Source organism: Typopeltis vanoorti, chromosome 16 (assembly GCF_054136105.1).
Source record: "Typopeltis vanoorti isolate ZY-2024b chromosome 16, IOZ_Tvanoo_1.0, whole genome shotgun sequence".
Classification (NCBI taxonomy): Eukaryota; Metazoa; Arthropoda; class Arachnida; order Uropygi; family Thelyphonidae; genus Typopeltis; species Typopeltis vanoorti.
This window is the reverse complement of record NC_143564.1, coordinates 38210352-38235304: the sequence shown is the minus strand read 5'-3', so window position 1 is coordinate 38235304 and position 24953 is coordinate 38210352. Positions and strand designations below refer to the sequence as shown.

The window sequence follows — 24953 nt, the reverse complement described above, 5'->3', positions numbered from 1 at the left end:
AAACTGGTTCCTGCAGGAGACCTAAACAACAAAGAAGAGATTAACTCCGGGGGGGGGGGGAATCCTAAAGAAAATGGAAAATTAATAATAATAGTAAGTTCCAGTTGAATTTTTTCTGATTAGGATATGGGCCATTTATTACTAACACTGTTCCAACATGAAGAGGGTGTGTAAATTTTGCATGCCAAGAACACATAAGCATTAAGAAAAGATTTATTGTCTGTGTTGTTGTTGAGAGACATCTTTAGACAGGTTTAGGATATGCATAGCACAAGATCATTGTTTTTGAGTCAGATAAATACGAGTAATATATTGCAAGGGAAAACATATATATCAACATATCGTAGCCATATTGTTGGTTTTCGGTCAACAGCGAAAATTCTTTCTTCTAAGTGTTCAAGAAAAAAGTTGGCTAAGTTAGATGATAAGGGTGAAACCATTGCTGTTCCTTCCTTCCAAAACCAACATTATTGCTATGATATGTTGATGATGTCTTTGCAATCTGGAGTCACACGGAACAAGAACTTTACTCGTTTCTTAATAGTATCAACAAACTACATCCTCGCATCAAATTCACACTAGATAAAGAATCATTACATGGTACACTTTCTCGATGTACACATCCAGCGTAAACAAGATGGATCCATTTCCACTTCTGTCTATCGAAAACCAACTAGGTTGTTATATATCCACAATACAATTGCTCACCATTCATCGTAAAAATTTTGTTCCTCTGAAGAATCTTTAAAACAGGAATTGGAAATTATTAAAGATACAGCCTTACTAAATGGATTCAATCCAATAACAACTCAAAAAAATTATTAGCCACTCTCCAAAACATCAACCCATACAAGAAGAAGCCCACAGGCCTCCTATTCCAAAAATCAAAGGCATTTGAATGTTTGTCAAAAATTTTGAAGAAATATAAACTCACTGCTACCTATGAACCAATAAACCAAATTCGCATTTTGTTACTGTCTCCGAAAGATAAACTCTCACCACTTATGCTACCTGGTATATATGAAGTGCCATGTTCTTGTAATTTGTCTTATTATCGACAAACAGGAAGATATGTAAATAAACACATCTCTGAACATCAAGACCACATCCATCTTATGAAACCTCTCAAATCTGGTCTTGCGAAACATGGAGTTAAAAATGCCAATCACAACACACCAAGCTACTACATTAATCCATATATAAACATGAGTGCTGTATAAAGTGCTGAAGCCCTACGGCACACACCCAATTTTAACCATAACAACTATCTCACTTTCCCAGAAGTCTGGGAAGTTATTATCCTCAGCTGTATAAAATTAAATTTCTCAGTTATATTTTAATTTAATTATAGCCCATTAATATTTGGTCTTTAAACATGCTACTGTATACGTAGAAGGATTCCAATGTAAACATGCACACTAATTTTTTTTTTTAATGTAATTCCTATTGTTGTTTAATAACTGTACTGATGATGGCTTATGGTACTAAAGATGAAATATTTACATATTATTAAAAAGTTAATTTTTTAACTTTTTAATAATATGTTATGAATATTCCACAGATTTCTCTGTATAAGGAGAATGACTAATAATTTTTTGGTTGCTATTGGATTAGATCCATTTAGTAAGGCTGTATCTTTAATAATTTCCAATTCATGTTTTAAAGATTCTTCAGAGGAACAAACATGTGCTCTTGGATACTAAAGATTTTATGATGCCATATTTTTGAGATTGATGGTGAGCCAATGTATTGTGGATATAACGACATGAAAAAGTTAGTTTTCAGTAGACAGAAGTGGAACTGGATTACATTGGATGTATATATTGAGAAATGCTTTGTGATGTTCTTTTTCTAGTGTGAATTTGATGTGAGGATGTAGGTTGTTGATACTATTTAGAAATGAGTAGAATTCTTGTTTTGTGTGACTCCAGACTGCAAAGATGTCATCAACATATTATAGCCATATAGTATTGTTTTGGATCTAGAGCAAAAATTCTATCTTCTAGGTTTTCAAGAAAAAAGTTGGCTAAGTTAGATGATAAGTGTGAACCCATTGATGTTCATTGAACAAACTCATAATGACAAACATATCTAGGCCAAGACATAGCATTATATTAATTCATTAGTTGAACTCTAAACAACTTCAAGTAAATCTTCAATAGTTTATTCTCTGAGTGAAAACTAAACATAGCAGATAAATTTTATCAAGTACTTGTTGTATATCCATCCGTTCTATGAGACAGGAGAATTTAAATGAAGAATAAACAAAATAGTCCTTCTTTCCAGTAGTTGAAAGAACATACAAACAAACAGCACAGCCAAACTATGTGTAAAAGTAGCTAGACATCAAAATTACCAAGGACATAGAAAATTTTAGTTGCATTTGCAATGGAGAAGATATAAAACAAGTAAAGTATTTCAGCTATTTAGGCACAGTTTTTAGTAAAGGTGGCAAATTATATCTGGAAATAGGCAAAAGAATAAACAAAGCTGGTATAGTGGGGAGCGAGTTGAATAAATTTATATAGAATATGAGAGAAGTTAGCCATAACACTAAATTAGCAGTATACAAGACAGCGTTCAAACCAGTTTTAAGTTATGGAATCTGACAGTTGGGTTACGAAAAAAGCACTTGAGGAAAGGTTAGTAAATCAAGTGCTGGATTTTAAGATGGCAGGAAGAAGACCCAGAGGAAGATCAGGGTTTATGTGGATTGATTCAGTGCCTTAGAACAATGAAAGTAAGATATGACAATATTGGAGTGCTGACAAGTAATAGACTAATGCAGAGGAAATTTGTTCATAGGAGAATAATAATATTGTAAATCATATAATGCTGTTATTGTAACCTGAACATTCCTTGAGGGTACATATGCCAGGAAATTATATTCTTGTTTATTCAAGTAAAAAAACCCTTTTACAACTTGAGCTAATCCAGAGAATTTTAATAACATGGCGTGACACTTTTTTAGCCAGCCTAGTTGGCTGAGTGGTTTGCAGATCCTCTCTCCAGCCTAAAGGCTCAGGTTCGAATCCTGCCTAGGGCATAGATGTTTGGGATTGTCTTTCACCTTCATACATTCATCCAGACAAATATGTATATATACACTCTCCCAAGATGGAGTGGATCACCATGAGAGAAGTAGACCCAACAACAACAACAAAAAGTAGACCCCTGCACCAAGCAAGACATAATGCTAGTAAAAAGAAGAAAAGTGTGATACTTTTCATTACTTGTATATGGTATGCATGAGGGTGGTATGAAAAGTTCTCGGCCTTGATCATAGATGGCAACACTATTGGCAAGATTTTTTTTTCTAAGTTGGTACATCTGTCATAAGCATCCATGTGAAATTGCAAGTCATTCTGTCAAGTGGTTTGTTTTATACAGCTGTTTGAAGCAAAAATGTTGTCTGTATCCCTTGAAATGGATAAAATTGAGTATCGAGCAGTTATAAAATTCTTTGTAAAAGAAGGTTTAATGCCAAAAGAAATTCATTCAAAGTTCATAAAAGTTTATGGGCACTCTTCTTCTTCGTTTTCGACAATTAAGAAATGGGCTGCCGAGTTTAAACAAGGCTACCAGCCTTGAAGATGATCCACATGAAGGATGTCCAAAAAGTGTTACAACACCAGAAATCATTGAACAAATGCACGATATGGTATTGGATGACTGGCGAGTCAAAGGGCGTGAAATTGCTGAGACTATAGGCATTTCAAAAGAACGTGTAGGATATATTTTGCATGAAAAATTGCAAATGAAAAAGCTTTGCATAAGATGGGTGCCATGCTTGCTCACAGCAGATCAAAACGCACTTGCATGAAATCTCAGAACAGTGCTTGGAGTGTTTTAACAAGAATAAAACTGATTTTGTGTGTCGATTTATTACTATGGATGAGACTTGGATTCATCATTTACACACGAGAATCCAAACAGCAGTCAAAATAGTGGACAGAAGCCAGTTGTTCAGTGCCAAAGAAGACATAGTCGGTTCCATCAGCAGAAAAGGTCACGGCATGGGTGTTTTGGGATGCTAAAGGCATTTTGTTTATTAATTATCTTGTAAAGGGTAAAACAATAACCGGAGAATATTATTCTGATCTTTTAACCAGACTAGAAGAAAAAATTCATGAAAAAAGACCCGGTTTGCAGAAGAATAAAATTGTCTTTCATCAGGACAATACACCAGCTCACAAAAGTGTTTTAGCATTAGAAAAATTAAGGGATCTGCACTGTGCACTAAAAAAATAATGGAACATGCATTACAGAGGATTCAAGCCATGTCTCCAGACCTTTTAATTGATGGCCTGTTAACAGATAGTATGGATACCTCCACTCCCCCCCCCCAAAGGAGGATAAAACAATTAATATACTCAATGCCCTAGAGGGAGTCTCATATCACTTTGTCTTGGATATTTTTCTTGATGGAGAAGAAATGACAGACAGTGGCTCTCCACAATTCTTGAAAAAGAAAAAAATCTAAGTCTAATGAAAATTAAACCGCTTAACATAAGAAGCTAGATGATACCACAAAAAATAAATAATGAAAACATTCCTCCAATGGAAATCTGACAAACCATCAATGACACAAAGGCTCTTTTGCAGAAGGATTTGCCAGTATACTTCTGCCTGCAGGAAACATACAGGAAGCCCATTGGTAATCCAGCATTACAAAATGCCACTATCATTTGTAACAAGAGGATAAGAGATGGGCCTGCCCGAGGAAGAGTTTCCATCATAGTGGGATGAAGACTTGTGAAATGTGAAAGGTACAACACTTTAGCATTGATGTGGTTGGTTGATCTCATCCTCTTAGATATTTGTCCTGATGAAGAAGAAATGATGGACAGTAGACATTCATATCTTCAGTTTCTTTCACACTGACATCATTGAAGAATGACATCAGTATGAAATACATTGTTTGCAGCAATGTCTTTTTTTGTATCTTGGGATGTTTGGTCTATATTGTCAAAATGTGATTAGTAAAAGAAGGTTATTTATGTATAGAAAAAATTAGAATAGCTATAAAATGCAAGCAATTTTGCATTAGTAGAGAAATTTAGTAGAGGGAAGAGAGAGAGAGAGAGAGAGAAAGCTGTCCATCATGACAGATAGTGAATGATCAGAGAACAGATGGTTGCCAATTAGTTCCTAATGTTGGAAAATAGAACATAAAATTGTGTTCAGCCACTCTCTAGGCCAGACCCAGTCATAGCCCTTTGATACATCAAATGCAACAGCACAAATCTTTTCCAAAATATACCTTTGAAAGGTTTATCTTAAGTAGTGTATGTCTGGGATGGATGATTTATATAGGATAGGACATCTGCTGTGAATCTAGAGTAGCAGTAGTGGTCATTGATTAACTGGTGGATCCCCAATGGTGAATAAATTGACTGTTAATTATCTTGTTCATTATTTTGAAGACAACTGAAGTGAGGGCATTGGGGTGAACAATTTGACTTTTTTTTTGTAATGCTGAATATTGTCTTGCTTTTATGCAGTGATGCAGATGTCAGATGAGTACAGGATGGGTTTAACTCTGGAAAACTAAATCTGTAGCCTCAGAACTAGAGGTTTTTTTGGTGTCTAGATCATTTTCAAGATTCTTTTGATGTTTTTCTGGTGAAAGACAGCAGGATGTGTGCACTGTTTACACCATACTAGAAATATTAGAGTGTTTCTAGTATGGTATGAAATGGTTTGTCATTGTTTTGCATACAAAGATTGGAGGAAAAGATTGATGCCAGTAGAGCTATACAATATGATTTAAAAACATTTACTGAATGGAAGCTGAAAGATACCGAAATAGAAAAAATAATATTTATTATTTGAACACACAATTAGTTTCATTTTTTCCAAGAAAACATCATCAGGTGCATAACATGAAAAGAGAAATACAAAAAATATACATTACAAGAGGCAGCTATAAATTAACTTGCAAGGGTATTGTTGGATATGTTCACGTAGACATGATCTCGTGTATGCCATTGATGAATAGCTGAAGAATGACAATAAGATAGGTTATAGCTAATGTTAGTATTAAGATGGACCTTGAGGACAATTTCTGTTGATTCCACAGTTCTTCTCTCCACTTCATCATAGCATCTAAAAATGCTTTCTTATTTGTTCCCGATCACTGGATGATGAATTAAGAATGTGATCAGATAGTGCAGTAGCTCTAGTTCTGTCATATGTAATGTCTCTGACATGTTCTTCTGCACCCAGCTCAATAGTAACAAAATAGTGTACCTTGCGGTTGCACGAAAGACGATAGACTTTTGGATACTTTAGGCTGCCATGTTTCAGTTTAGGTGTACCGAGTTTGGCTAAGAAAAGAAACGAGAATTTTGGCTACGGAAAAGAGAAGTAAAAGAAGTGCGAATTTTAAATTTCTGGAGAATTTAAAATTTGCATTTAAATTTTGTTTAATTTGTATATAAATGATATAGGAAATGGCTTAAAGGGAGATATTCAGTTGTTTGCTGATGATGCAACGTTGGGTAGTGCAATAAAAAATCAAGTTGATGTTGAAAGTTTGCAGGATGATTTAAATAAGCTGGTAAAATGGGCAAAAGATAATGGATGTCAGTTCAATGTGGAAAAGTGTAAAGTCATGCATTTTGGGATTAAAAGATTACCAGCTGTGTACTACATTGATGGAAAGATACTCCAAGAGATTGATGAGGCTAGGGACTTAGGGGTGCTGGTAGATAGGGAGATGAAGTACAGAGGACACATTGCTAAGGTGTCCAAGATTGCACATAGGATTACTTGGTTGTTGAGGAACACACTGACATCCAGAGATAAAGAGGTTATTATTCCCCTTTATAAAGCGTTGATACTTGCACATTTGGATTACTGTGCTCAGGTCTGGTCACCTGGATTCCTTGGAGATGAGGAGGCTGTGGAGAGGGTTCAGAGAAGAGTGACCAAGTTGGTGAGTGATGTAAAAAATGCTCCCTACATTGATAGATTGAGAGCTTGTGGATTGCAGAGATTGGTTGATAGGCGAAGAAGAGGGGATATGATAGAAACATTTAAATTACTGAAGGGTTTTTATAGGATTGATGCAGGGGAAATGTTTCAGCTGTGCGATAGTGATGGAAGAACAAGAGGTCATCCCTGGAAATTAAAGAAGAGTGTGATTAACAAAGGTATCAGAACAAGGTTTTTTGCCTGGAGGGTGGTGAATGAGTGGAATTCATTGCCTGACTTAGTTGTGAGCTCTTCATCTGTAAATGAATTCAAGAAGAGATATGACAGATATTGTTTTGCTAGTTTGGGTCTCCCGCGATGAGTCTACTGACTCCATGGAGATACCTGTAATAATAATAATTTTAGTTACCTTTGGTGAAATGGAGCTGATATATAGCAGTGGTGTGTTGGGACCGGCTCGGGCGAGCCGGTTATTAAAATGCTTTATGAAAGGATAGATGTGGTATATACTGTTTCTTGTAAATATTTTGAAATTGTATAATAAACATTTACATATATTATTATTATCATCAAAAATAAATGCATAAAGGAGAATTCACAAAACACAAACTCAATTTACGAACGGGAATTTGAAAATGATTTTATTTACTAAACAATGTCTGTATTCATTAAAACACAAACACATTATCAAAACTCCCGAACTGGGTATTTGAATAAACAATAATGCCTTATTTTTCAGCGAATTTCCAAGAACTTGCAACATTAAGTTCTTGGAAATGCAATTGTTGCACTATCGATAAATACAAAAAATCGTCGCGACAGCTACAGTCTCTGTCATTTGATCAACTACGAGTGGTAATATTAGTGTTACATTTTTTTTTGTTCAGGATTTCATTTGATGATAGGTATGTTGTAGGTAATATAGGAAAATTTTCTTTAATATATGTTTTTATTTTTATTTTTATTTTTATTTTTTTTAATAATTAAAATAATTTTAATCAGGGTTAGAGTTGTGCGGTCGAAAAAGCAGATAGCCGTTAGTTGAAAAAATAGAACGAAATAGAACGAAACTTCTTAAACATTAAAAGGACAAAATTTGAAGAAGCAGAAACAAAGGCATCTGAAGAAACAATAGAACTTTGTGAAGAATCAAATTTTTCTTAAAGCAAGCCGGTTGTTAAACATAAAGCGAGCCAGTTGTTAAAAATTTACCAACACACCACTGTATATAGGTACCGAGTTTGGAAAGAGAAGTAAAAGAAGTGCGAATTTTAAATTTCTTGAGAATTTTAGCTACCTTTGGTGAAATGAAGCTGATATATGGTAGACATATAAAGCCTTCTACATCAGTACTATCTTCAGTGTGGTGAGCAGGTGGATTAAAAAGCAGCTTATAAACTGTCTGTTTGCGATAACCATTTTTTATGAAAGGTTGTAAAAAGAAACTGTAGTTCTTTGGTGATCTCTTCTTCTACACTGAGGAAAGAATCAGCACATTTATTGCAAGTAGAAATGATGCCAAACTTCTTAGGCGGATAATAATGTGATTGTGCATGAAGGTATCTGTTGGTATGTGTGGGTTTTTCTATAAGTAGAGATCTGTTTTTCTGATACACAAGTGAGTTTTTCATTTGAGAATGAGAGAGAACCATTAATTTCCATTTCTGAAGTGAATTGTATTCTTGGGTTGATTGTTCAGATAGTTCAGAAACTCCTTTAAAGAATATGGTCCATGACTCCAAATTAAGAAAACATCATTAAGATATATCTTTTCCACAACCTTGCTTTTAATGAGAAGCAAATGATTGCTTTTCCTCAAAATTTTCTAAATATAAATTTGCTAATAGGAGATAGGAGATAATAGGAGATAGAAGAGCATTTGATAACATTCAGAAGTGGCAACAATAGTTCACAGATTGACTACATTTTGACTAGAAGAAAACATCTTAAGGCAGTAACAAATTGTAAGGTAATCCCAACAGATCAGGTGGTGCAGCAACACCCGCTGCTGTGCACAAAGACTTTAAAATAAAGTCAAAGATAAGAACCTTTGGAAGCCATGGGAGGAAGAAAATTAAGTGGCTTAGCTTAAAAAAAGAGGGTGTGAGGAACCATTTTAGGGAGAAGGTATTAGAGAGGATTTCGGATGGACTAGAAAGTGTACAAGACTGGTGGAGACATAATTCAAATGTAATTCTAAGCTGTGCAATTGAGGTGCTTGGTGAAACATCTGGAAAGATTAGAGAGCAGAAGGAGGGTTGGTGGTGGAATGATAATGTACAAGATGCAGTGATGGCTAAGAGGAAGGCAAAGCAGAAGTGGGACAAGTCCAGAGTGGTAGAGGACAGAGAGGAATATGGAGAGAAAAAGCGAGAAGCCAAAAGAGTTATTGCACAGGAGAAGGCCATGGCATATCAAGACCTTTATGATCAATTAGGAACAAAGGAAGGACAGAGAAAGCTTTATCGATTGGCAAAATATAGAAATAAGGCATCAAAGGACATCGTACATGTGAGGCAGATAAAAGACTCTGGAGGAAGGGTATTAAGGAGGGACGTGGATATAAGAAACAGATGGAGAATATACTTTGCAGGGCTTTTGAATGAAGAAAATGCAAGGACTCACAGAGAAGATGGAGAGCCTAATGAGGGGAAGGTGCAGAACATTAGTAGAGTGGAAGTGAAGGAAGCCATAAAGAGGAATGGTAGGCCCTGACAGGATCCCAGTGGAGGCATGGAAGCCACTAGGGGAAGTGGGAATTGACCTGCTGTGGGACCTGTTCATAAAAGTTTGTCAACAGGAAAATATACTTGAGGAATGGATGGAGGGAAAGTACTCTTGTCCCCATCTACAAGAGTAAAGGAGATGCCAAGACTGTAAGAATTACAGAGGAATAAAGTTGATGTACCACACAATGAAGATCCTAGAGAGGGTTCTTGATGGAAGACTGAGGAAGGAGGTGGAGATTGCAAAGGAGCAATTTGGCTTCATGCCTGGTCGATCGACGACAGATGCTATCTTTGGGTTATGACAGATGATGGAAAAGTTTCAAGAGAAGCAACAACAGGAACTACACCTGGTTTTTATTGATCTGGAGAAAGCGTATGATAGAGTGCCAAAGCAAAAAGTCTGGAGGTGTTTGAAGGAGAAGAAGGTACCTGAGAAATATGTCAGGTTGGTGCAGGAGATGTATAGAAATCCGAAGACAAGAGTTCGAACCTGCCTGGGAGAGACAGAAAGCTTTCCAGTGATAGTTGGCTTGCATCAATTGTCAGCATTAAGTCCGTTCCTGTTTAATATTGTGGTGGAGGTGGCGACGGAGGAGGTGAGAGAAGATGCACCTTGGACTATGTTGTATGTAGATGACATCGTGCTGTGTGCAGAATCAAGAGAAGAAGTGGCAGCTAAACTGGAAAGTTGGAGGAAAGTACTGGAAGAGAGAGGTATGAGGCTGATCAGAAGTAAGACAGAGTATATGTGTTGTAATATGGATAGCAACCAGGAGACAGATCTAGAGCTGGAAGGAGATGTCATCAGGAAGGTCAGTGACTTTAGATACTTAAGTTCAACAATGAAAGAGGATAGTGAGGCTGAGAAGGAAGTGGGATGCAGGAAAGAAGTAGGATGGAGGAACTGGAGAGAGATGGCTGGAGTGCTATGAGATAAGAGGATGTCGTTCAATCTAAAAGGCAAATCTACAGAACAGTAGTGAGACCAGCTATGATGTATGCTATGGATACTGTGGCCCTGAGGAAAAATAACATCAGCAGGATGGAGGTAGAGGAGATGAGAATGCTTAGGTGGATGTGCAGTGTGACCAGAAAGGATCATCTGAGAAATGACTATCTAAGGGGAACGGTGAAAGTTATGAACTTATGAGCAAAGATACAGGAGGCGAGATTGAGATGGTTTGGTCATGTGGTGAGGAGGGAGAAAGAGTATGTGGGAAGAAAGGTCATGCAGATGGATGTGCAGGGGAGAAGAAACGCTGATGGCGAAAGAAGAGATGGTGGAGGAGGACTTGAGGATGAAGAACTTGGATGTGGCTAGAGTCCAAGACAGGAGGTTGTGGAGGAGGCTCACCACAAATGGTGACCCTACTTAAGTGGGAAAAGCTGCAGAAGAAGAAGGGGAGATAATAGGTTGCCCATGGCCAAGCTGAAGTTCTGTTTGTAAATAGTATTTTTAAAAAGAAAATAACCAGAATTTACAAGTGGGTCAAAAGTGACAACTTTTTTTTGATAACTTACCTTTTAAAAGAATTAACACTTCTTCTCTAGGCACATTAATAAAAAACAGAGGGAAATAACATCGATATTTGCCATAATTTCATCTTTTTGAAGATGCATGTCTTTAATAATCTAAGTGTTCTGAATTTTTAAGAAAGAAGTTAGTCGAGCTTGTTAAACTTTTTAAAACCTTGGGCAGATGTTTTGAGAGCTTGTATGTGGGAGGATAAATGACTTCAATAATGGATCTTAGTGGAGTGTTTTCCTTATGTATTTTAGGTAATCCATATACTTGTGGGATAAGAGGATGAAGTGAACAAAGAAATAATCTTACGTCTGTCAAAAATTCTATAGTTCTCAGGCGATTGTTCATATGATTATGAAGTTCACAAGTTGGATCCCTTTCAAGATTTTGAATAGGTGTCTGTTTGTAGTGGTTGTAACATTTTGTTCTTATAATCTCCGGTATCTATGATTATAGTTGAGTTTCTTTTGTCTGCAGGAATTATTACATCCTTATTTTTCCGTAGATTTTTCACGACTTGACGTTCTGCAATAGTAACATTATCTCTTGGGAGTTTTGCATTAATTCTGAGGATGGATTCCATATGAAGTAGATAGCTTCCTCAGGTTGAAGGAATGAACTTTTTCTATTTTTGTGAGTAATAGTTCTTTTGGAATAGATATTGGTGACATGTACAAAATCAAAACCTTATTAAGAATATTGTTTTCAACATTAGAATGATGGTAACTAGATTTTTTAATAATCTTCTCAGGAAAGATCTGAAACTTAGATTTGGTTGATTTTGTTTTTTTGCCATTCTAAGTGTAATGCTTCAAATTTTCTAATTAATGTAACTTTGTTAATGTTCTGAACATTAGATGCTTGATCGTCTCTCTCTCTCTTATATGTTCCCAAGTATTGGTATCTAAAGTTTCTTCAATAGTAGGAGATAAAGAAGCTTCAAGGAAGTACAAAGTGCTAAACTACATTTAGTTTCAAAAATTCTTTCATATAAAAGTGCTTTTTTGCCCTATAATATATTATTATATATATATCTATATATGAAAAAGTTTTAATGACTGATACCGAGAGATAAAAAGATGACATGATATATTTGAAAAGATACCACTAGTACACTAATTTCGTTGAATTGATCAACATCTTCAGGTATCACAATCAAAGAAGTATATAAAGAATTACAGAGGCTTAAAATTGTAATAACAGAACAAGTACAGAAAGACAGTAGCGTGTTTGAAAACAAAATACGAGCTTGAGTTCCAAACGAATGTATACTATGCGCTATCGCGAGTGTGCCAGTACTGAACAGAAGCAATGTGTGCATCAGAGAGATTGAAACTCAGGCTGTTGTTGATATGAGAGGAATCTAGAGAAATTTCCCTAGATTCGACAATCTTTCTCTCGAGTTCATCATAGCACACATGGATGCTAGAAATTTGAGTCCAGTTCACAATGTGTTGGCAGCCTTCGTCTGAGTTAGCTGAAAAGAGAACGTGGCTAAAGAGAGCGCTAGCTCTAGTCCTGTTATAGGAGATATCGCTACGGTGTTCTTCCAAACATAGAAGGATGGATTTAGCAGTCTGGCCATAGTATGGCTTTCCACAATCACATAAAATCTTGTACACTCCTGGAAACTGAGTTGGAAGATGTTTCTCTTTAGGTTTGCTAAGTATTGAATGAAGTTTTGGAAGCGTAGTGAAGCAAGTTTTGAAGTTAAACTTCTTGAGAATCTTTGCCAGTTTTGGTGAAAGAGAGCTGATGTAAGGCAAAGAGATGAAGGCTCTTGGTGAAGAGGGATCTTCAGAAGTAGTTGAGTGCCTGGGGGAAAGAAATTTGTCAATTTTCTTAGGAGAGAAACCATTATTAATAAAAGTTTTTTTAAGAAAAAGAAGTTCATTTTCAATTTCTGTTTCTTCCGTAAGTAATGATTTGGCTCGGTGAGCTAAGGTGGAAATAATACCAAATTTTTGTGGGGAATAGTGATGGGAGGAAGCATGAAGGTATCTATCAGTATGAGTAGGCTTTCTAAAAATTGAGATTTTAATACTCTCAGCACATCTGGTAAGTTTCAGGTCTAAAAAGGGGAGGCAGTCATCTGATTCCAGTTCGAAGTTAAAAGAGATTTTTTCATGGCACTTGTTTAGGTGCACTCTTAAAGCTTCTAAAATACAGAATTTAAATAAAATCAACCTCATTAGAAAATATGATTCTCTTAAATATATACAGGATAGCAAAACTTCTCATTTTGACTCTACCTATTTAAAAAAAGTTGTTATCAATAAGTCTTCCCATCAACTATCTTTGGCAGAAGAAAGCATACTTGCTAAAGGTCTCAACTTTGTCACTGCTCCTACATCCATCCCTAAAGAACATCTCTTAACAAAGATAGAAAAGGCAGCGTCTTTATTACCAAACAAAAAAGCTAACCTCCTCTGTATGGAAGCAATCTTCACCATAAATAAAGCTAGACCTCCACCAGACAACATTTCTTATACTGAAAGAACAGCTATCAAGTCTATAAAAGATAATAGTAACATAGTTATTCTTCCGGCAGACAAAGGGAATGCAACTGTCATCTTAGACAAGTCTGATTACCATAATAAAATCTTGGAACTTTTAAACAGTGATACTTACTCAGAAATTAATAGTGACCCTACGATTGAACTACACAATACAACTAATAATTTATTAAAAACCACCTTGGAGTTACAAAGAAACATTCGTCTTTCTCTTAGGTCACTTCATCCCTTGATCCCACAACTGTATGGTCTCCCCAAGATTCACAAAACAAACTGTGCACTCAGACCTATAGTTGAGGGCATACACTCTCCAACCTATAACCTCTACAAATATCTCGCGAGGTTTCTAAGAAATCTTTCTGGAATTTCCTCTTCACATATTAAAAACTCTGCAGATTTTGTTTCTAAAATCAAGGATATCAAAATTAAAAAACAGATTTAATGGCCAGTTTCGATATTGTTTCTCTCTTTACGAATGTACCTGCTCAAGAATTCCTCGATCTTCTCAAGAACAAATTATCAAAAAAACTCTTTGCTCTTCTCTCCCATTGCATAAAGTCAGGATACTTCAAATATGACAATAAGATCTACTTACAAAACTCAGGTCTGGCCATGGGCAGCCCGCTCTCTCCGATTCTCGAGGATATATTTCTCAACGATTTGGAAGAAAAAGTTATTAACTCCTTCCATCTTAAACCAAAATTCTGGTATCGCTATATGCAAGTATCTTTTATGCAAGTTGCTTTTCCATATGATAATATGGAAAAGCTACTTGCATCATGGATAGAGGACCTGAACCAAAAGACCCTTAGCACTGTGATCATAACCGCTAAGGCACTAACTCTCGTCAACATGTTGAAGGAGAAAAAAGAACCCGATTATGACTAAGAATTCAACGCTTCTTCCAGCAGCGTTTTGCACTGCTGCATAATGTGAAAATGTGTGGGAATCTGCAAGTGCTGAGAAGGCTGCCAAGGAGTTTGTGGAAAAATTGGATAAAATTATTACTGAGGAGAATTATTTGCCTCAGCAAATATTTAATATGGATGAGACGTCCTTGTTTCGTAAAAAAACGAAAGAGCAGACATTCATCCACAAAAAGCTAAAATCCATACCTAGTTTCAAAGCTCTTAATGCCCGTATTATGATTCTGTTATGGGTAATGTGGCTCGATATAAACTGAAACCATTTGTGATATGGCACAGTGAGAATCCACGAATCTTCATAAGCATTAGGAAGCATACTCCCAATTCATTTTTGGAGCAATAAGAAGTCGTAGATGACTCAAAAATCGAGGATGCCTTAATCAACTGTTATGCAAGTAAAATAAAAAGCTATTGTGTGAAAGAAAATGTAGAATTTAAAATTTTATTCTAGATAATGGTCTAGGTCATCTGTCCTATACGTCTTATAGTGGTGATCTTCGCCAAGTTCAAGGTCATATTTCTTCCTTCAAACACTGTTTTATTGATCCAACTGATGGGAGTTCTTGCAGTGTTTAAGGCTTATTATCTATGGAGAACTTTTTCACAAGCCATTTCTGCTACTGAAGGAAACGACCAGACTCTATGCAATTCTGAAAAACATTCAATATTTATCATGCTATTAAAAATATTGCTGTGGCTTGGGAAAAAGTGACCTCTCAATGACATATGGGTGGCATATGGAAAAAGACATTAAAAAGGTTGGTGCATGATTTTGGAAGTTTGTAATAGTGGGCATAGCAAACAATCTGAATCTTGAAGTGAATGATGACGACATAATTCAACTCATAGAAAGTCCCCTGAAGAGTTGACCAATGAAGAATTGGTCGAACTGGAGGAATAACTGTTGCAGAAGAGGAAAAACAAGAAAAGTAAGAGGGAAAAGAGAAACAGGAAGAGGTATAATAAATTTAGTTTAATCCTTTATCCAAGTGTGAGCAAACAAAGTTTGCGCCTGAAAGTATCTTCAGGACTGGGTTAAGGTGGTACACACCAGGGCAACTCGTTGCAAAGGTGGAGCAAGCTACCAACACTCCTATCCTAGTATCTCCTATATAATGCAAAACACATCTCCTTGTGGATATGTCTATTGTTATGCATTAAGGGAAGGGCCACTACCCAGACCGGTTTTGACCTTTATTGAGGTCTCTTCAGTGGGAGCCAGGCCCAAGTCGAGAAATCAGGCAGAAGCATTTGCAGGTCATCTCCACCTATAGGAATTGCCAATTGGTGTGCCACCCTTTTTTAATAAATTACTCTGGATTTAGAGAAAGATGTTGAAAGTTTATTTTCCACTTGGTTAGAGTATAATAAATTTAGTTTAATCCTTTATCCAAGTGTGAGCAAACAAAGTTTGCGCCTGAAAGTATCTTCAGGACTGGGTTAAGGTGGTACACACCAGGGCAACTCGTTGCAAAGGTGGAGCAAGCTACCAACACTCCTATCCTAGTATCTCCTATATAATGCAAAACACATCTACTTGTGGATATGTCTATTGTTATGCATTAAGGGAAGGGCCACTACCCAGACCGGTTTCGACCTTTATTGAGGTCTCTTCAGTGGGAGCCAGGCCCAAGTCGAGAAATCAGGCAGAAGCATTTGCAGGTCATCTCCACCTATAGGAATTGCCAATTGGTGTGCCACCCTTTTTTAATAAATTACTCTGGATTTAGAGAAAGATGTTGAAAGTTTATTTTCCACTTGGTTAGAGTATAATAAATTTAGTTTAATCCTTTATCCAAGTGTGAGCAAACAAAGTTTGCGCCTGAAAGTATCTTCAGGACTGGGTTAAGGTGGTACACACCAGGGCAACTCGTTGCAAAGGTGGAGCAAGCTACCAACACTCCTATCCTAGTATCTCCTATATAATGCAAAACACATCTCCTTGTGGATATGTCTATTGTTATGCATTAAGGGAAGGGCCACTACCCAGACCGGTTTCGACCTTTATTGAGGTCTCTTCAGTGGGAGCCAGGCCCAAGTCGAGAAATCAGGCAGAAGCATTTGCAGGTCATCTCCACCTATAGGAATTGCCAATTGGTGTGCCACCCTTTTTTAATAAATTACTCTGGATTTAGAGAAAGATGTTGAAAGTTTATTTTCCACTTGGTTAGAGTATAATAAATTTAGTTTAATCCTTTATCCAAGTGTGAGCAAACAAAGTTTGCGCCTGAAAGTATCTTCAGGACTGGGTTAAGGTGGTACACACCAGGGCAACTCGTTGCAAAGGTGGAGCAAGCTACCAACACTCCTATCCTAGTATCTCCTATATAATGCAAAACACATCTCCTTGTGGATATGTCTATTGTTATGCATTAAGGGAAGGGCCACTACCCAGACCGGTTTCGACCTTTATTGAGGTCTCTTCAGTGGGAGCCAGGCCCAAGTCGAGAAATCAGGCAGAAGCATTTGCAGGTCCTATAGGTGGAGATGACCTGCAAATGCTTCTGCCTGATTTCTCGACTTGGGCCTGGCTCCCACTGAAGAGACCTCAATAAAGGTCGAAACCGGTCTGGGTAGTGGCCCTTCCCTTAATGCATAACAATAGACATATCCACAAGGAGATGTGTTTTGCATTATATAGGAGATACTAGGATAGGAGTGTTGGTAGCTTGCTCCACCTTTGCAACGAGTTGCCCTGGTGTGTACCACCTTAACCCAGTCCTGAAGATACTTTCAGGCGCAAACTTTGTTTGCTCACACTTGGATAAAGGATTAAACTAAATTTATTATACTCTAACCAAGTGGAAAATAAACTTTCAACATCTTTCTCTAAATCCAGAGTAATTTATTAAAAAAGGGTGGCACACCAATTGGCAATTCCTATAGGTGGAGATGACCTGCAAATGCTTCTGCCTGATTTCTCGACTTGGGCCTGGCTCCCACTGAAGAGACCTCAATAAAGGTCGAAACCGGTCTGGGTAGTGGCCCTTCCCTTAATGCATAACAATAGACATATCCACAAGGAGATGTGTTTTGCATTATATAGGAGATACTAGGATAGGAGTGTTGGTAGCTTGCTCCACCTTTGCAACGAGTTGCCCTGGTGTGTACCACCTTAACCCAGTCCTGAAGATACTTTCAGGCGCAAACTTTGTTTGCTCACACTTGGATAAAGGATTAAACTAAATTTATTATACTCTAACCAAGTGGAAAATAAACTTTCAACATCTTTCTCTAAATCCAGAGTAATTTATTAAAAAAGGAAGAGGTAGTTAAACAATTTGCAGTGAAGGGTCTTGCAGAAGTGTTCTCTGCAGTTAGCGATGTCCTCAAAATGGCTGAAGACATGGACCCCAATATTCTATGCTACTTAATGATAAAAACGAAAGTACATGATGCGTTTGCTTGCTATGAACAAATTTATGATGAAAAGAAGAAGAGGAATTAGCAAAGCACATTCAACATTTTCATAAAAAAAGCAACAAAGGTTACACCAGATGAGCCACAGCCTGATCGTTCACACAGGGAAGGAAATGAAAATGATTGTGGAGGAAGATTTAGGTGTTTATTCTCCTGTTTTTTTTTTTTAGTGGCAGTAACGCACAGTACAGTTTTATGATGTTTAAAAATTTAAATGACAGTATAGTTATCACCGTTAAGTCTCTAACCCCTATAACTCTGTTGATTTAATGTATCGAGTTACGTCCAATTCGACTTATGTCCTACTGGATGGAATGGAACCTGGACGTAAGTCAAGGGATGCTTGTATATATATATATATATATATATATATATTTTTTTTTTTCATATATCTTTTTGTTTTGATTGTTTCTTCAAAGAGAATGAATTTAGGAACAAAACCCACACATACCAACAGATACCTTCATGCGCAGTCACATTATTATCTGCCCCAGAAGCTTGGCAGCATTCCTTCTTAAAATGAACACGCTCACTGCATCCTCAGTAAAGAAAAGATCACCAAAGAACTACAGTGTCTTTTTACAACCTTTCATAAAAACAGCTATCCTAAAAGACAGTTCATAAGCTGCTTTTTAATCCACCTGTTCGCCATAGTAATGATAGTACTGATGTAAAAGGCTTTATATCTCTACCATTTATCAGCTCCATTTCACGAAAGACAGCTAAAATTCTCAAGAAATTTAAAATCTGCACTTCTTTTGCTCCTCTTTCAAAACTGTGTTCCTTACTCAGTACACCTAAACTATCCAGGAGTCTATCATGTTTGGTGCAACTGCAGTGTTCCCTATTTTGGTCACACATAGAAATTTATTGAGATCTTTATGGAAGGACGTGAGGGACATTACATATGGTATGATTAGAGCTAGTGCACTATCTAATCACATTCTTAATTCTGCTCATCCTAATGATGAAGAATTCTGTCATTCATCCAGTGATGGAACAAATAAGAAAAGATGCTACAATGAAGTGGGAAGAAGTGTGGAATCGACAGAAATTGTCCTCAGTTGGGTCCATCTTAATATTAACCTTAGCTCTAACCTGTCTGATTGTCACTCTGCAGCTATCCAACTTTGGCATACATGAGATCATGCTCATATGAACATACCCAAGAATACTATGGCATCCAGAATGGTTTCAAATGTCAGCAATATGTTTGCAAGTTAATTTATAGCCCTCTTGTAATGTATATTTTTTATATTTCTTTTTTCATGTTATGCACTCAAATAATAAATAGTATTTTTTTTCTATTTTGGTATCTCTCAGCTTCTAATCATTATTTTTTTTTTTTTTAATTTTTAAATAAAGTGTGTGCATGTGTGTGTGTGAGTGTGTATATATATATATTGTTCTAAAGCAGTACCGGTAAGAAATTCTTCCTTTTTTTTTTTTTTTTTAAATGTTTTTAATCATTTATAGGTTCCACCTTCTGAAAGTAATCTGCCCTCATCAGCAAGTGTTGATCTTCCCCCAGTTCATATTTCTGCTGAATATATTCAAGATCCAGCAACTACTACCAATAAGATTGAATCATTCACTGATGGTGTGGTACTTTGCCAGGGGAGCTATCTTAGTGCATTGGCTGAAATTGGTTCATTTGAGCACAGTCTGACAACAGATTTATTAAATCACCTTGTTTTGGTACAAAAGGTTTTCATGAAGGTAAAGAATTTTTTTTTTTTTTCCAAATTTTTTTCTCATGTTTATGCTGGTTACTGAAGATTCATTATATTATCATTATTTATTTTATTATTATTATTATAATTATTATATGAGTATCTCTACTCTGAAGTTTGAAGACTCATGGTGGAGGTCCATACTAAGCATTATTCACACAATACTTATCATACATACCTCTTCTTCAAATCATTAGCTGACATTGTTCATTCACCACTGTCCAAGCAAAAAAAAAAAAAAAATCTGTATTTTTTTTGCACTTGCTAATTACATTCTTCCATCTGTCCTATAAAATTCACTTGGTAACTCATGTTTCTGTTATGTAACCCACAGAGGTATTTGAAGGAGTTATGAGAAGGAATTTTTGAAAATAATATCTTGGTGACTGTTTTTGGCATACTCATTAAGTACCAAAAAAATTGGATAGGTTTGATTTAACAACATGATTCCTAAACTAGCACTAGAATATAAACACTTACAGGAAGAAGAGACCATGAACATCCAAGATTACGATGGAAAGATCAACTTCATTTGCAGAGTAGGAACAGGACATAAAAAGCCTATACCTAAATTGCTCAGATAACGACAATGACAAGGTGTGAATTTCCTTTATCAGTTTGTCTTCTTCTTTTATGATAGAGATTGTCTTGTTCTTAAAGGTGTTGATTACATCTAGTTTTTGAGAAGGAGTATGAAGTGCTGAAGCATTAAGATAACATCCAGCATGAGTAGGCTTGCTTTCTCCAACTCTAATGTGAAATTTTTATTAGGGTGGAATGAATTAAGAGAAAGGAAAAACTGCTGCAGGTTGGAAAAGTCATACTTCCAGAATCTGAAAATATTGTTTACATACCTCCAAAAATGGTAGGTTTCGGTGTAGTCACTTTGAGCCAGGAAACTTGTTTCAAAGGTTTCCATGAATAGAACAGCAGATACAACAGGAGAGGACAGGGGGGCTACCCATTGCCAAACCAAACTGTTGTCTATAAAAAAACATTGTTCTGACAGAAGCTAAACCAGAAGCAATGTTTGAACAGTTTAGTAATTTATCCCATGAGAAGTGATCTTTAATTAGGTTTAAAAGTTCATCAACTAGGATTCTAGGGAAATAATGAACTATATGCAGGCTAGAAAGATTATCCATTGTTGAGATATCAATATTTGAGCAATGCCTGAAAAAAATGGACTCGCTTTATGAATATAAGATTTGAATGTACCGTATTTTCCGGTGTATGTATAAGACGCACCCAAGGAATTTAATACAATTTTCTGGAAAAAAATCTAAACTTTAAACTATGATTTAAAGTACAATCTTTACCTTCATTATATAAGATGCACCCCATTTTTAAGATAATTTTTTAAGGTAAAAAAGTGCGTCTTATACACCGGAAAATACGGTAGTTTTTTGTTCTTCAAGGTGGATGTTAACAGATCTAGCAGTCTGCCCAGCTTAGGCTGAGTTACCAGCACAAGGAACTTTATACACTGCAGGATGTGAAAGAAGATGAAGATCATCCTCAAGAGAATGGATGAAGGTTGCTAAATGAATGTGTGATTAGAAAGTGGTATGGAGATTATATTTGTAGAGTATTATATTAGCTGTCTTTTCTGATACACCTTGAATATAAGGGATAGGAATAGTTTTGCTATGATCTTGTGTATGTTCATTGCAGGAGGGGTTGGTGGAGGCATGCAACATTTTATCTGTTTTATAGGGATCGTAGCCATTGGCTAAAAAGTATTGCAAAGGACTATCTAAAGAAGTTTGATAGAAAACAGATAGCTGCTTTTGAGACATAGAGTTACAGAAGGCTGTAGAGAATATCATATACTGAAAGGTGTACAAATGGATGGGTGCTAGAAAGGATTGATAGAACTTTAAGGCTCCTTAAGGATATTAACAAAAGAAAGTTGAAATATTTTGGGCACACTGAAAGGATGGAAGGAAGACTAATCAAAACAGTAATAAAAGGTAAAGTTCCTGGAAAAAGAGGAAGGAGTAGACGTCAATGAGATGAATGGATGATGTGTCTGGAGTGACTGATCTTCAGAGTTGAAGCCTCCAGAAAAACATACTACAGGACCACCTGATGAGCAGGGGCGAATTCTCCATGCTTGCTATGCTTGTTGCACAAGCTCATTACTTGAGAAAGAAGTAATATTTATTTGTTAATAGCATGCATTTATAAGCATTCCATTTAGGCTTTTATATTTGTAGACAGAAGACATCTTAAGCTTGCACGGCAGTAATTGAGCTTTGCGTTGTGTATCGAAGGCCGATGCTTGCTCATTTAGTCAAAGCTACCTTGGCTTGCTCGGTTGTCGGAGCTTCCAGGTCCTCGCTACAGCACTGTGATTTCATGCGTGTGGATAGCCATTTCCGCTTCCTTCACTTCATCTTAAACACAGGCCATATACACAGTCAAAGTAGCTCTAGCCATTGAGCTTCAGCCAGCCTTTACAAGTTTGCATGTTGCTTGGGAAAATTAAGTTACGACCAACTTTTTATGACGATGTTATTGACCAGTTCATAAAGAAGAACCATAGGGTACAATTTGTATTCAAGTAGCTAAATTGATAGAAAAAGATAGAATATCATTTGTAAAATAAATGTTGTATTTGTATGATTAAATGTACATAAATTTCTAAATATATAGTTTTAAATGGTCAGTAATTCATTATTCTGCTAATCAGACTTCAATCACACCTCTCACTCCCTGAATGATAACAAGAGCAAGCGTGAATTTCAAGACCAGCATTTGCCCCTGCTGATGAGGACTGGTGTGGCACATCGTTGATCAACTGAGTGACCAAATGGCATTTCATGATGTCCAGTGAATAGATGGATGGAAGGGCTACCTGAATGGGTTTAACCTCTCTACTGGCCATGGTGGATGAAATAGTGAGCCCAAATTGCACTTCTTATCCATGTTATTCAATAGGTGTTACAAAATCATATCCAGATTTTGCTGAACGTCTATAGACGTCATGTCCTGTTGGGGTGTTGATGAGTAGTATGATAGACTTTGTGTTGTCTAAGATGAGTCTCCCACACTGAGTTTCTACTGACTCTGGAGGTCCTGAATAACAATAATTTTATAACCAGGTATTTTTTCTATAGTTATTGAGACAGGTTAGAGTAATCATAGTTGATTATAAAGGTACCTAATATAGAACTGAATAAGAGTGTGATTCATGTTAGTATCCAAATCATCCTGACCTTGCCTTTTGAATGCAGTCATGGGTGGCTGTTTATTTATTTTATTTATTTATTTTTTTTTTTTTTTGCGGAGGATGATACTCTCACAGATCTTTAGCAGGCTGCACCTAGAGTGCATGGTCAGTACATTAGAATACTTCATAATAATGTTTAACAGTATAAACAACACCAAGAGGAAAAAATACTTTTGACTCACTAATATTTTCCTGGTTTTCTACCCAGCATTATCAGAGCACAATCATAACTGTGACAGGCACACAGCACTATGTAATTGATAGAAACGATTTCAATTGAGATTGATATCTAATGTCTGGTCGTCTCTATAGGTATAACTACGAAGTTAATTTAGAGAAGTCTGGCTATTAGGTCTTAAAATTATAGTCTCCCAGATCTTTAGTAAATTAATGCCACCATACTTGTTGAGATTGGGAGAATGCTTCCTAGTGCTTTAATTCTGCAAAAGCTATTGCTGGCACTAATACTTTTCACTAATATACCTTTGACAGAGATCCAGTCATACTGGAAGGTATGTACATTAACAGTTGTACCACCACCCCTCCTGACAGTATGACATCCTTGAAACATTTACTCACCTAGCCAGGACTATTTGTTCAAATGGCATCCCTTGAAACAGAGCTCAGAGACCTTCATAACACCTTTTTTAGCCAATTGCTACAGATCATAAAATAGATAAAATATTATTTACATTCCCAATCCCTCCTACACCCAACACACACAGGATCATAGCAAAACCATTCCCATCCCATATGTTAAGGGTACATCAGAAAAAATAGCCCAAGTTCTCTGCAAATATGATGTGGTATGCACCATGCCCCTTTCAAAAACCTTTCATTCAGCTTGCTGCCTTCGTACATTCTCATAAAGATCAACTACATCTTCTAGAACATCCTGGAGTGCATAAAGTTCCTTGTACTTGCGATTTAGCCTATTTTGGACAAACTGATACATCAGGTAACATCTGCTTGAAGAACACAAAAATTACATTAGAGATCATATATATGACAAGTCAGGATTGGCAGACCATACTCTGAATGCTCTTTCACATAGGATCATATGTGACAAAAAATATCTATACTACATACAAAGGGGGGGGGGTTCTGGAAAGCTCTGACGAACACCTAGAACAAAAATAATATTAAAGCAACTGATATAACCACAAGAAAGAACATAAGTTACCTTCCTAACTCTGCTACTAGTATTTTCTTTCTTGTGGTTATATCAGTTGCTTTAATATCATTTTTGCTGTAGGTATTTATCAGAACATTTCGTTTTTCAAAATTAGCATCAGCTATGGTACTCTCCCAATCCCAACAAATTTTATTGCAATAATATTAATATTTTGCCGTTTTTTTAGCACATTTTAAGATCTAATAGCTGGACTTCTTTTAAATTAATTTTTTTGTTATCTGAGCCATAGAGGGTGCCATGTAAAGATGTTAGGGGTTATTTACAATTTAAATTGTTTCCACAGTTATTTAGTTTAGTGCTGCATGTCTGTCACAGTTATCATTGTGCTCTGATGATGATGATAGTAGGTAAAAAACTGGTGAAATATTAGTGAGTTTAATAAATGTATATTTTCCTCTTGGTGTTGTTTATACCATTAAGTACTGTTATCAAAAACTAGCTAAACAAAAGTCATGGAAGACTTTGTTAAGAACATAGAAAATAAATATCACAAAGGTGGCAAAATATTCTGAAGGTGGTTGAAGTGAATGAAAACTGGAGAAAAAGATATTCCTGATGTATGGCGTAATTAATTCAAAAATTGCTAAACGAAACAAGGTGACAGCACAGTGGTAAAAAACACTCATAGGCATGCAATCAGGAATACATATGTGTATTCTTGATTGGATATGTAAGGATATGTGCTTTGCATTATGGTATACTAAGACAAGTGATGTGCAGTCATTAGCCTCTATG

At 36.3% G+C, this 24953-nt stretch overlaps 1 protein-coding gene across 1 annotated transcript in view; it reads left to right on the top strand.

Moving 5' to 3' along the window:
- The window catches only part of tweek (transmembrane protein KIAA1109 homolog tweek), a 1221702-nt gene that overhangs the window by 526386 nt on the left and 670363 nt on the right, over positions 1-24953 (top strand). The window contains 1 exon segment of the mRNA XM_090406645.1: positions 19539-19774. Within this exon segment, the coding sequence (XP_090262771.1) occupies positions 19539-19774 (236 nt within the window).